The 13842-nt window shown below is 39.4% G+C and overlaps 1 protein-coding gene across 5 annotated transcripts in view; it reads left to right on the forward strand.

The window, feature by feature from the left end:
- The window catches only part of AGK (acylglycerol kinase), a 100690-nt gene that overhangs the window by 39101 nt on the left and 47747 nt on the right, over positions 1 to 13842 (forward strand). For 3 of the 5 annotated variants that reach the window (XM_059885553.1, XM_024990650.2, NM_001098969.2), the window contains 4 exon segments: positions 151 to 230; positions 6980 to 7055; positions 11903 to 11995; positions 13589 to 13621. In XM_059885553.1, coding sequence (XP_059741536.1) covers positions 151 to 230; positions 6980 to 7055; positions 11903 to 11995; positions 13589 to 13621 — 282 coding nt within the window. 5 annotated transcript variants of the gene reach the window in all.

Consider the following 13842-nt stretch of genomic DNA (forward strand, 5'->3'; position numbering starts at 1 on the left):
ATGGTGGGGTTGTCAATACGAAATCTTGGAAGAACCTTGGCTTCCTCAGGGTAGACACCGGAAGTAAATTCTTTTGGAATGAAAGAATGTATGTGTTCACTAACTCAATAGAAGGACACTTACTGAAAACTTTTCTTTGTTCCTTTTTAGGTGTTTGGCAATCAACTTATTCCTCCCAATGCGCAAGTGAAGAAGGCAACTGTGTTTCTCAACCCTGCAGCTTGCAAAGGGTAGTTCAGTCTGTGCTTTGTTACAAATTCAGTTTTTCCAGGGGCAAAGAGTCACGGTGTCAGGCAGCTGGTTGGAGTCTGTGAAACTGGAAGCACTGGGTTCATTGCTCTTGTAGCCATAAGATTCAATTGTATTGTAGAAATCACGGTTTAAGGGGATATAACTGTAAAGCTCACTGATGCTTAGCCAACTTGTCTAATTGAATTTTAATAATTATTGCAGAATTAGCTCACTCAAATCAGTCTTATCTGCTTGGTCCTAGTCACCTTGGGAATAGCTTCTGCTGCCGTGATATGAGATGTTCAGAGATGGCCAAGAATATTGTGGCCTTGTGAGGTCAGAAACATTCTTCCGCCAAGCAGTGAATGTAGAGTTAGGTCTTGGAGGTCAGCCGGGAGGACGCTCAGTCTTCCCGACTAAGGAAATGACGCGTGGCGGTGGGGGACTGTGGTTAGAGATAGGAGGGCGGACTTAGGCCCCTTGCTATGTCACTGTTCTAACAGTCCTGGAGGGGTCATGTGAGGCAGTTGTGAGAATTAACATGTGAGGACTAGCTGGGACCTTGGTTGATAGTCATGTGTTCATTTATTGTAACAAATGTACGATATTGGTGCAGAATGTTGAAAGGGAGGGAGACTGTGTGTTGTGGGATAGGGGGGCAGATCAGGGAGGGGGTTATGTGAGAACTCTGTATTGTCTACTCTTTTTTACTGTGAACTTGGGCTTCCCTGGTGGCTCAGAGGATAAAGCGTCTGCCTGCAATGTGGAAGACCTGGGTTTGATCCCTGGGTTGGGAAGATCGTCTAGAGAAGGAAATGGCATCCCACTCCAGTACTCTTGCCTGGAAAATACCATGGACAGAGGAGCCTGGCAGGCTACAGTCTTAATTTTTTAAAAAGTACCGTAAGCAAAATAAAAAACTTTTTCTTTAATACTATTAGTTGGGAACAACTCATTCAGTTGGAAAGGAGTTTTGATAGTTTCTAGAAGAAATCATTTAAAATTTAAAATTTAAAATTACGATCGTTTTTTGTTTATTTACGGCTTTGCTGGGTCTTTGCTGCTGTGCACGGAGGCTTTCTCTAGTTGCAGTGAGCAGGGGCTACTCATTGTTGCAGTGCTTGGGCTTGTCATTGTGGTGGCTTCTCTTGTTGCAGAGCACAGGCTCAAGGGTGTATGGGCTTCAGCAGTTGCGACACTCAGGCCCAGTAGCTGTGGTGCATGGCCTTAGCTGCTCAGCAGCGTGTGGTCTTCCTGGACCAGGGATCGAACCCATGTCCCCTGCATCAGCAGGCAGATTCCCATCGCACTCTACCACCAGGGAAGTCCTAAAATTATTATTTTTTAAATAGTAAGAATTGGTGGGGGAGGGGGAGAGTGATACCTTTTATTCTTTCTGAGCCCTGATTGAGAATCAGAAAATTAATTAATATGTATTAGATTGGATTCTGTAAGGTCAAAGTCAAATGGCATTAAGATAATGAGAACAAGAAAAAGCATAGTTGGGAGCGGCTCTTAAGTGGTACGTTAGACTTTGTCTGGAAGGAAAAGCAGGGGTTCTGAAATAAGTTTCTCTCATCTTTTCTAGGGAGGTGGTGAGTGTGGGTTCACAGATGTGAGGACTAGCCCTGCCTTATTTCTTTTGAATTTAGCAGTTCGAGATACTTACTATGGACTGCCTAAATCGACTTCATTGCTCTACCTAATTGAATCATATTTGCCCACCTTTGTTGCAGCCACTTCCTGCTGCCCTAAACATACTTAGCATAAGCCCTTATGACCGTTCTTGTGTAATATTTACTTATATATATTTATTTGCTTGGCTGCATAGGGTCTTAGTTGTGGCATGTGGGATCTTAGTTCCCCAACCAGGGATTGAACCTGCGTCCCCAGCATTACTTCAGTATTCTGGGCTGGAGAATTCCATGGGCTGTGTCGTCCATGGGGTCGCAAAGAGTCGGACACAACTGAGCGACTTTCACTTTCACTTTCCCCGGCACTGCAAGGTGGATTCTTATCCACTGGACCACCAGGGACTTCCCTCATTCTTGTTTAAACCAGCACTAAACAAAAATACCAACAACGGTTCTAACAGAACACAATCAAAATACCCAAGATAGCTAAATAGTCACTGTTGGCTTTTGGGAGAAGCCGGCAGGGAACTGGGTGTGAGTTTGAGTCTGGAGGATCAGGTCTGTTTCCTCGCTTCTGCTCTGTGATGCTGTGGGTGTTGCTTTTTAGCTTCTTAACTCCTCAATTTATACACATCTGTAAAATGGTAAAATAATGGCACATACCTTATAAAAATTACCATGTAATCCTTCAGGATTAAATGAGATAACGCCTCTAAAGTCTTTTGCATTCCTTCCATTTCATAGTTACCATTCGATTAAAGAAATATAAGCTGCTGTCCTTGTTGTTACGGACCTGTAGTGTTAGTCACTCTGTCGTGTCCAACTCTTTGCAACCCCATGGACTGTAGCCCACCAGGATCCTCTGTCCATGGGATTTTTCAGGTGTGGATACTGGACTGGGTTGCCATTTCCTCCTACAGGGATCTTCCCGACCCAGGGATCGAACTCAAGTCTCCTGCGTCTTCTACACTGGCAGGGTTTGATCCCTGGGTTGATCCCTGCATCTTCTACATTGGCAGACGGGTTCTTTACCCACTGAGCCACCGGGGAAGCCCTTATCCTGTAGGCTGAGTTCAAAAGGTTCTTTACTTGACTCTCCACCCTTGGACCTCTCCTTCTGTCCGAACTAATGTAACTGTTCCAGGTCCTATTCCTCTAGAGACCTAGTAAGTTAGTAACTTGCCAATTCTGATGATCTATATGGCAATTGTTTAAGCTATAATCAGTCATTTTGAATTTTTACATCTAAGAGATATTTGCATTTTTAAACAATGACACTTCTTTTAAAAGCAGTTTTAGGTTCTGCTTACACTTTTACATGGAAATGTATTTGTGATTTTAAAGGTGAAGTTCTTGTTGAAAAATATGATACCTTTATCTGCAGACGAGAGTAAGGAAAATCTTTCTAAAGTCATGGTCCGCTTTGACAAGGTGAATCCTGCATGCTTCTAGGAAGCAGTCACTCTGAAATTGCTTTCGCTACTTAATTGTACTATTTTTGTCATCTTGGCTTTGCCCTGACACATAATTTATAATTTATCATGTAGCTATTTCATTATGTAGTACTGGTTTAAAACTACATTAGAGCTTTAGGAAATAAGATAACTGTGTTTAGCATTAATACATAATACATTAAGGAGTAATTATTTTTTGTGTGTGCAGGAACCTGGAAATTGCTGTAGTATAGAAAGTTTTTATTTGACTCTGGTGCTATCTCACCCTTAATTATATAATAAATAATACATTTCGTACTGGTAACACTTGTTTTTCAATCTTTTATATGGAACATTAGAAGGAAAAAAAATGTCTTCACTTTCATCTTCGAGATTGTCTGTACCTGTGGCATCACATAAATATGTGAATAAAGGCCCAAATGTTCAGATATTTTTTTCTTTTTTTTAAATTATAGTTGAGTTACAGTATTGTGTTAGGTTCAGATGTACAGCAGAATGATTCAGTTATATATACATATATATTTTTTCAGATCCTTTTCCATTATTGATTATTATAATACATTGAATATAGTTCCTTGTGCTATACAGTAAATCTTTGTTGGGACTTCCTTGGCCGTCCAGTGATTAAGATGCCATACTTCCAATGCAGGAGGCTCGGTTTCAATCCCTGGTCAGGGAACTAAGATCCCACGTGCTGCTTGGCAAAAAAAAAAACAAAACAATTAACTGGTAAATCTTCTTTGTTTATCTAATTTATATATAATAGTGTGTGTATCTGTTAATCCCATACTCCTAATTTATCCCTCCCCACTTTGGTAGCCATAAGTTTATTTTCTATGTTTGTGAGTTTATTTCTGTTTTTAAAATAATTTTTTTTTACATGCCACATGTAAGTAATATTATATAAAATTTTTCTCGTTCTTTCTGACTTATTTCACTTAGTGTGATGATCTCTAGGTCCATCCATGTTGTTGCAGATGACAACATTTCATTCTTTTTTATGGCTGAGTAATATTCCACTGTGTGTGTGTGTGTCTGTGTGTGTGTCTGTGTGTGTCTGTGTGTGTGTCTGTGTGTGTGCCTGTGTGTGCCTGCATATGTGTGTGTGTACACACCACATCTTTATCCATTCATCTATCGATGGACACTTTGGTTGCTTCCAGGTTTTAGCTATTGTAAATTGTGCTGCTGTGAACATTAGGGTGCATGTATGTATCCTTTCAAATTAGAGTTTGCATCTTTTTCGAATATATGTTATGCCCAGGTGTGGGATTACTGTATCATATGGTAGCTCTGTTTTCAGTTTTTTAAGGAACCTCCATACTGTTCTCCATGGTGGCTGAACCAATTTGCATCCCCACCAACAGTGTAAGAGGGTTCCCTTCTCTCCACACACTCTCCAGAATTTATTGTTTGTAGATTTTTTTGATGATGCCATTTGACTGTGTGTGAGGTGATACCTCATTGTACTTTTGCAAATGTTATTTCCTAAGCTAGCTCAGAGGAGCCCACAGGTGTGTTATAAGTGATTAATATAGCCACTTGAGACTTCGCCAGAGTCCTGCCTCCCAGAGACAGATCTGATCCAGTTCCACCTGACCTTTCTTACTAGCCTGTTAATGAAAGCAGTCCTGCAAGAAGGAGTGTTTACAGTATCACCAGCTCAGCCTTTTATTGTTGGTCTAAGCCCCAGAAATGGTGATTTGGGAAGGAGGAGTTTCCATTTAGCCTTTCCCATTCATTCTAATAAGCATTCGGAGCCGTAGAAGTGGAGCCGTAGAAGTGGGAGGATCGGTTTGTTTCATTTGCTTATTACCTGCCTAGGTGGGCCCTTGGCTCAAGCTATTCTTTTGTCTGTTGTGAAAATTTGCTCAAGTTTCTCAATTTCTGTTTTCGTTCATAATCAGAAACGTTTTATGTTTTGTATTCCATGTGGTAGTTACTTCTTTTTAAAGAACGTTGAATTTGGTCTGTGCATAACTTTGCATGTTCCTCATTCACTACTTTTGCATCTCTTTCTAGTATAAAATATTCTTAAGAAATTCAAAGCATGCCTCACTGATAAGAAAAATAATCTTTTTGATAGAGGACTGGGTAAGTGTGAAAGTAAAAGTTAGATGTTTGGTGTTGATTGTTTTGAAAGTGCTAGTTTTTGTTTCTGTTTTGTGATACGATAGTTGAAAATATTTGAGTAAAAGACGTCAGCTGATTGGTATGTTTAACATTTATTTAACCTTGAGACTCTGTGATTGGGAACTTTCTGCAGCTTCTGTATCCCTTGATTTCTAGGCTCTTGTTTTTGAATCTTGACCTGAATTGGACAAGGGTCACTACTAGAATGATGTGTATGATACTTTTAAAACACACAAACTCTCCTAAGAGAGTTTTATTTCTGTTGTTATCGGATACCACAATTGTCTCATTTCCTTTTCCTCACAATATACCTGTCTACATTTGGAATGGATTATTCATTCATTCATAAGTGCATTAATGTACCAGGTGCTTACTGAATAACCTTCTAAGTATACCAGTCATAATGCTAAAGGCCATAGGACTCAAGGACTAATAAGGTTAGGTGTGTGTTTTTGCAAGGCTTCCAGTCTAGTCCTGAAGACTGTCTTGGGAACCACTATTCATCATAGAAGGTAAAAGTCCCTGTGAGAGGTGTGGACCATGTGCCAGGGCTACCCTGAGAAGCACATGACTGGGAGTTTTAGAAAGTGACAGTGAGAGTCTCTCTGTTGTGACCGGCTCTTTGCTACCCCATGAACTATACAGTCCAGGGAATTCTCCAGGCCAGAATACTGGAGTGGATAGCCTTTCCCTTCTCCAGGAGATCTTCCCAACCCAGGGATGGAACCCAGGTCTCCCGCATTGCAGGTAGATTCTGTACCAGCTGAGCCACCAGGGAGGCCCCTTGGAGTTTTAGACAAGCTACCAAATATCCCATAGTAAGATTAGGTAATTTAGAACTTCTCCCTTTCCCAGCAGAAATTCTGCCTCCATGGAAAAGAATTTTGCTCTTTCTCCAGGGATTTCACTACAGGGGTAAAACTCAAGAAATGGAGATACTCCTAGTATTTGAAATTGTTAAAAATGATGTCTCTTTCCTTCAAAGGTTGTGTTCACTGAGTCAGAATTAAGCAATACTCTCTTTGGTTCAATCTGTTCTCTCAGACCACATGAAAAATGTTAAATACATTCTCAGTCCACCAGTGGACTATAAGAAGTCCCTTGAGGGCTTGTTACATTTTACCTGAATCACACGTTTGTTTGTCTGCCTTGTCCTCTTGTTTGTCCCGCTCCTATGTGTCTAGCACACAGTAGAAGGTCGGTAGTGCTTGTTGACTGAATCAGACGTTGTTGCTAGACTGGAGCCATATCTAGTGTACACTTTCCCCTGGGGGAGCTAGAATGTGAACTGTAAGCATCCCATATGGATACGGGCAAGCTCCTGGGGGCTCTAGAGTGAGAGAGTTTGTGTTTCTACCCAGAGAAACCCATTCATTACTCATCATTAGCTTCCTGGGTTGAACAAATAGAGGAAGCCTTTGTGCGCTAGGCTGTTCCTCGTCCTATTCTAGAGAAGATAGTTGGGCTTTTTATTTTCCCTCCTGAGCACTCCTGTTAAAATATTTGTATTTTTTCCTTTGTTTACAGCAAAGCCAGGACTCTATTTGAAAAAAATGCTGCCCCGATTTTACACTTATCTGGCATGGATGTTACTATCGTTAAGGTGAGAATTGCTCTAGAGTGTTAATTTTATCCAAGCCACCCCTCCTTATATCCTGTTCTCTTTACTTCTTAGCAGAAATCGTTTATCACGTAAGGAGGTAAGAACAGAATAATCAACGTTGTGTTCTTCTTCTGATAATTAATACAATTATATTGTTTTTCCCAACCACTCTCAGCTTTTCATTTTCAGAATAGGATTAAATGGAGCCATGAACCTGGTTCCTTTCCTCTGAAAGATAGGACTTGGAACTCTTGTCTCTTAGAAGATGAAAAGTTGTTATAGCTGTAAGAATTCTTCTGACTCTTTAAAAAAACAAAAAACTTCAAGTTTGAGTAATTAATTTCTTGGCAGACAGGTAAACATTTTCTTTCTGATAAGGAATTACCTCTGGTGAGGAATTTTAAGTGGTAAAGCTTTAGAATTTTCAAGATTTGGATATGAAGAAAGGGGGTCAGAAATAAATGAGAGGGAATGTGTACTTCAGAAGATGCCTCAAGGCCCCACTTTGTTGACTTTAAGTGCTTTGTGTATGGTGTGTATATAGGTCTATGTATTTGGTAAAAATCACTGTGTCACCTGTTTTTAAGTCTGTGGTTTACTGATTTTTAATATTAGACACTTTCATTGAATCTTAGAGGTTGGATGGGCATTTAGTCCAATTGACCATGCAGTGCTGAATCGCACCTTGTCTGAGACAGGGTCTTCCAGTTGTCTGCCTCCAGGGGTGGGAGAGAGGGGAACACTGGCGCTTATTTTAGAACCTGTAATGTATACTGCAGACTCTAGTATAAGAGAGCTGAGAATGGTCATTTAAGACTGATACTATTTATCCCTGGAATGTTTGGTTGAACTCAAAAGTAGAACCACCTGGGCCTGACTGGAGCTTTCTTTGAAGGGAAATTTTTTTGTATGTGTGTATTAAGTTTCTTTACTGCCTGTAGAAGTACATCAAGATGTTCCATTAGTATTAGTAAGGTTAAAAATTTTAAAGGAATTTCTGCATTTCGTCTTAAGTTTTCAAATTAATAGGCATCATGTTGTTCATAAAATCTTCTTTTAAATTTCTGTACCATATGAAATAAATCATTGGCATGCTCAATATTGTTTTATTGTTTATCCATACCATCTTTTTTTTGCCTCCCAGTCATGTGAGGGCTGTGTCAATTTAATCTTGCCAAGAACCATTTTTTGGCCTGTTGATCCCTTTATTTGTTTGTTTCACTGTTTCCTTCATTCTCCTTTCTTTGGATTTTTTTTTTTCTGCTTCTGCTGTTCTGACATTTTAACTTGAATATTCATTTCATTAATTTTCACCCTTCTTTCCTAGTGTTTGGTGCTTCAGCTACATCCTAGAAGTTTTGATATATTTTCATTATCATTCAGTTCTAAATATTTTCTAATTTTCATCATGATTTTTATTTGACCTGTGAGTTAGTCATGTTTTAAAATTTTCAAATCTAAAACTTTTGCCCATCTTTCTGTTAATGATTTCTGATTTAATTGTGCTATAGTCAAAGAATGTAGTGTATATAATTCCAGTATTTTAAGGTTGGTTGAAATTTGTTTTATGGCCTCGCCATGTGGTTTGTTTTCATAAATGTTTTATGTATGCCTGAAAAGAACGGGTATCAGTTATTGGGTACCATGTTCTATATATGCCCAGTAAGTCAAGTCTGTTAATTGTGTAGTTCAAAACTTATAATGTCCTTACTGTTTTCTTCTGTTTTAACTATAGATTATTCAGAAAGAGGTGTTAGAAATATCCCACTGGATAGATTTGTCTATTTCTCAATGTAGTTTTATCCACTTTTGCTCTTTTATATTTTAAGACTATGTCAGTAGATGCATTCACATTTCAAATTATTTCAATTTTCTTGCATTTTGAACCCGTCATAATGCATAACCCTTTAGCATTAATGCTGCCTTTTAGTGTGGTCTATTTTATTTAGGGTTATTAGTTAACCATACTAGCTTACTTTGGTTAGTTTTTGCCGGGTATAATTTTTACTTATCTTTTTAATTTTAAGAAAGTCCAACTTACCAATTTTTTCTTTTAGGGTTGCTTTTGGTGATTTATTTAAAGACTCATCACCAAACCCAGGATCATCTAGATCCTCAACTATGTTATTTTCTAGAGATTTTATAGTTTTTTATTTGCATTTAGATCTGTGATCCATTTTGAGTTAATTTTTATGAAAGGTATAAAATTTGAGTTTTTTGCATCCTTAGGCCACTCTTTCTCCTTTCTCTTTGGTGCATTTAGAATTTTCCTCTTAAGGTTAGAGCCTCAAATATATCATCCGTATTAATGTGCTCTTTTAAATTATGGTCTGTTAAATATGTCAGTGTCTTTTGAAATTTTGGTTCTTTCATTCCTGTACTCATTCCTATTTTTCACTTTTTCTTGCAAATATTTGAGTACCCCAGGTGGCCCAGTGGTAAAGAATCCACGTGCCAACTCATCAGTTGTGGGTTTGATCCGTGGGTCGGGAAGATCCCCTGGAAAAGAGAATGGCAACCCACTCCAGTATTCTTGCCTGGGAGATCCCATGGACAGAAGAACCTCGTGGGCTGCAGTCCATGGGGTCACAAAGAGTCAGACACTACTTGGCAACTAAACAACCACAGCACCTCCTATAAAGTAAACTCTGTTCTAGGTATTGAGGATACAGTCTGAACAAAACATTTTCCCTGTCTGCCCTCAGAGAAATTCTAAAGTGGGAAAAGAAGGGATGCACATGATAAACGTATATAAAAAAACTTACGATTTGTCAGGTGGTGGTGAGTGCCAAGAGGAAAAGTCAGGAAGGATAAGAAAAGTAATGGGGGTGTTAGTTTAGTCCAGGAAGCCAAAGAAGGCTGGTCTTATAAGATGCCCTTTGAAAGAGACCTGGAGGAAATGTGAGTCATGCAGGTGGGCGAGGGAGAGGATCCAGGGCCAGCATGCTGCACGTTCAGAGGCTCTTCAGAGTATTTGTGGGTGTTTGAGGAAGAGTTAGAAGGCCAGTGTAGTTAGAGGAGGATGAGCAAGGAGAGACAGGCAGAGAGGATGAGGTTGGAGAAGTCAGGAAGGGCAAAATTGTCAGGTTTGTGTCACTTATATATTCAGTAAATGACCTTTCCTCTCCTTGTTGATCAAGTGTTATGCAGGAAAAGGCTGAATGGAGAGCCCTAAAAAAATGTCATCAGGAATCTGCCTACAATTTGATGTTCCTCCCCTGGGGGCATGTTACTTAGAGCATAGATGTTCACTTGGTAATCAGTTCACCCATTTGTATCCCAGAGTATTGTTCCCATTTATCTCCACCTTGTTCCCAAGGATATTATCAAATAGCTTGCCAGGTGCCTTGCTGAGGACCAGATAGAATGTCTGTTTGGATTCCCATATCTTCTTATCTAGTAATCTGTCAAAGATGAGAATAGTCTGAGACGCCTTGTTCTTGGAGAACCCTTGCAGATTACCAGTGGTCACCTATTTCGGGATGTTTACAAAGCCTCCTTTTAAATTAGGATCAACATATATTCTTTTTTTTTTTTTTAATGAAATATTTGGATTGATTGAGCTCAACCACTAGAGGGCAACAATTTAATCAACCATGGGTATGTAATGAAACCAACATAAAAATCCGAAGGGACAGGGTTCAGAGAGCTTCAGGGCTGGTGAACCTGTGGAGATCTGAGAAGTGGTGTACCAGAGGGCATGGGATGCCCCTCTCCACACAGTTTGCCCCGGGTACCTCTTCATTTGTTCATCTAAATCCTTTCTAATAAGCTGTTAAGTGTGAAAAAAGATGTGTTTGCAAATGTATAACTACAAAGCCAGTCTTTGAGTTTTTCAGGATAGAAGTAGAACCGTACTTCATGAGATGAGAGGATGTTAGTGTAGGGACTTCATTTTCTTTTCTGTGTTGACTATGGCTGGGTGCTTTAGCCCATCTGAAACCTCAAGTCTCTTAATTTTTGCCTATTAGTTTGGCTAGTAAAATGTCCACAGGAGATAGTGTTTCCTTATTATTAATTGCATTACCTTTACATCTGTTAAAATCCAGTATTTGGTTTTAGTCGCTCTGTCGTGTCCAACTCTATGCAACCCCATGGACTGTAGCCCACCAGGCTCCTCTATCCATGGAATTTTCCAGGCAGGAATACTGGAGCAGATTGCCATTTCCTTCTTCAGGAGATCCTCCCGACCCAGAGATTGAATCTGCGTCTGTTGCGTTGGCAGGCGGGTTCTTTACCAGCTGAGCCACTGGGGAAGCCGTTATTTACACAGTACCAGTTAAGAACAGGTACCTTACTGTTTGCTTTGCACGAGAAATCTCTTACCCTTTCTTCCAGTACACATGATTTCATTGATAAGGAAATTAAGATCTTGAGGGTTTAAAGCCACTCAGCTAAAAATAGAGTTGGGGTTTAATCTGGGTCTCTTGGGCTCTCAAATCTGTGCTCTTTTCATTATATCTGTTTCTCCTTATTTGCGTATACATTTGACTTCTTGCTTTCAGATGAAAGTCATTGGATAAATGAATAGTAAAATCTGCACTGGACTGAAAATGAGTCCCCTGATTGGCTAACTGTAACTGAGACACATCAGTTTGAGTGTGAATTTTATTTTTAAAGCAAGGAGCTGACTAGATGGTTTCTGAGGTCCCTTCCAGCTCTAAACATATAAAACTATAAAAACCATAACTAGTTGCTTTAGCAGATATTTAGTTTTTCATATGCATCAATTATGAATTTAAGAAAAGATTCAGTGTAAAACTGTAAAGAAACTTCTACATGTTTAGACCTTTGGCCTTGCAGCTCTAGGGATGATACATTTACCAAAGGCTTCCTTTGTATTGCAGACAGATTATGAGGGCCAGGCCAAGAAACTCCTGGAACTGATGGAAAACACAGATGTGATCATTGTTGCTGGAGGTGACGGGACTTTGCAAGAGGTATGGCCACTTTTCTGTCTGGAGCCATTTTGAAAATGAGGAAAATAGAAGTGAGATCTTAGAGCGGGGGCATAAAGTGATTATCGTTTAAGGAAATGATTTCTTGGTAATCCATTCTTTCTAGGATTGTTTTCTCTGTGAAGCAAGCATAGCATTACATTTTTCCTTTTATTTCATTGTTTTGTATAAATTCTGAACCCAGCACATAGAAAGGTTTTTGTTCTATCAAATTGAAGGTAGATAAAGTGGAATAAAACAGGGTACAAAATGGTGCTGGGTGTGAAATGCTTTTTACATTTTGACGACTCTTCTGCAGTAGCCCTATTTATTATGGAATTGTAGTTTCAATTATGGGAAGGTTTCTTGTAAAACTTAAATAGTGATTCCCTTTTTAAAAGAAGGCCTGTGTCCGTTCTCATATCATTTCCATCCTAGGCAGTGTTACCTCCCAATGGTGCCTTTAGAGGCAGAGGTTCCATGTTCCAGTGTGTGTCCTGCCTTTGTTCTGCAGTCCCTTTTCCATATTGCTTGCCTGGGACAGTAAGCATATTGCCCTGGGAGTGCTCTTCTCTTCCAGGGCAGTAGACCAGGCCCTTCATTGTGTGTTGGAAGCCCCTGAAGAGCCCCGTGCAGGGCCCCTCCCCCCAGTCGCCCGGCCTGTGTAGACGCTGCCTCCGGACCTCATTTCTTGCCTTTTGCCTCTGCCTCTGGTTTCCTGGTGTTTGTGGGTCAAGAGCTCCCAGCAGGCAGGGCATTGTCCTGTGTTTAATTTAGCAACCATGTGAGCCTTAGTAAGCTGCTTCTTTAAAAAGGCTGTGCTAATGATCTTGTAATTGTTTTTATGGCTTTTTAATGAAGTGTGAAGAAAACAGATAGCATGCCAGCAAAGAATGAAGTGGGCCACAGCAGAGCCCCATTTCATCCCAAAGTTCAGGGCGGCAGGAGATGGCGGAGAAGATTGGCGTCGGCCTTGACTTCACAAAATGTTTTTAAGAAAGATAACCAAATTGTGTATCTGGTATAATCTAGTCATAAAACTATGCCCTGATTAAAAAAAAAAGGAATTGGAGAGAAATGTAACAGAATGTAAACAACTCACTAATGATGTCTGGTGGGTTAATGAGGAAGTATTTTTTCTTCAGGTATTTTTTACAGTTTTTACAAGACTTGTGCGTTATAGTTTAAAAGTGAAAAGTAAATTATATAAAAATTAAAATTAAAAATGTCTTTTTATAGAGGGAACACAATTCCCCTTGTCTTTGTATTCATCGATAAGAAACTTTTATTGAGAGCAGGCTTCTGAGTGACCCATCTTATCGAACTTAAAACATAATTTTGCTAATATAATGTGGAGGTTTCATAATTATTTTATCTTAGTCTTTATAGTCCTATTGATCCCAGGTGAAGAATAAAACCTAATTTAGCTCTGATCTTATTGGAGAATGGTTTGTGTTTTAAGAACCAATACATCTTTTGACATAGTTTCTAGGAAGAAAACAGGAACAAGTTTGTGGTCCATGAAAATTGAATCCAATTATTTTATGATAAAGGAACTACAAGGTGTTTATAATAATTTTTTTTAAACATTTTTAGGTTATTACTGGAGTTCTTCGAAGAGAAGATGAGGTGAGCTTTAAAATAAGAATAATTGCATTTTGACTTTTACTTTACTCCTCTTTCTTTATTCCTCCCTTCCTCACTCCCTCCCTACTTTCCTCCCTATTTCATGTTTTAAGGTGGGAACAAGTTTTGCTTCCTTGGATTTTAGAAAGTAAAATCTGCCTGTCATAGAACACTTTTATTAACCTGTGGCGGACTTTTCCTGCTTTGGGAATCTAGAATATCCA

The sequence above is a fragment of the Bos taurus genome, chromosome 4, assembly GCF_002263795.3.
Source record: "Bos taurus isolate L1 Dominette 01449 registration number 42190680 breed Hereford chromosome 4, ARS-UCD2.0, whole genome shotgun sequence".
Taxonomy (NCBI): Eukaryota; Metazoa; Chordata; class Mammalia; order Artiodactyla; family Bovidae; genus Bos; species Bos taurus.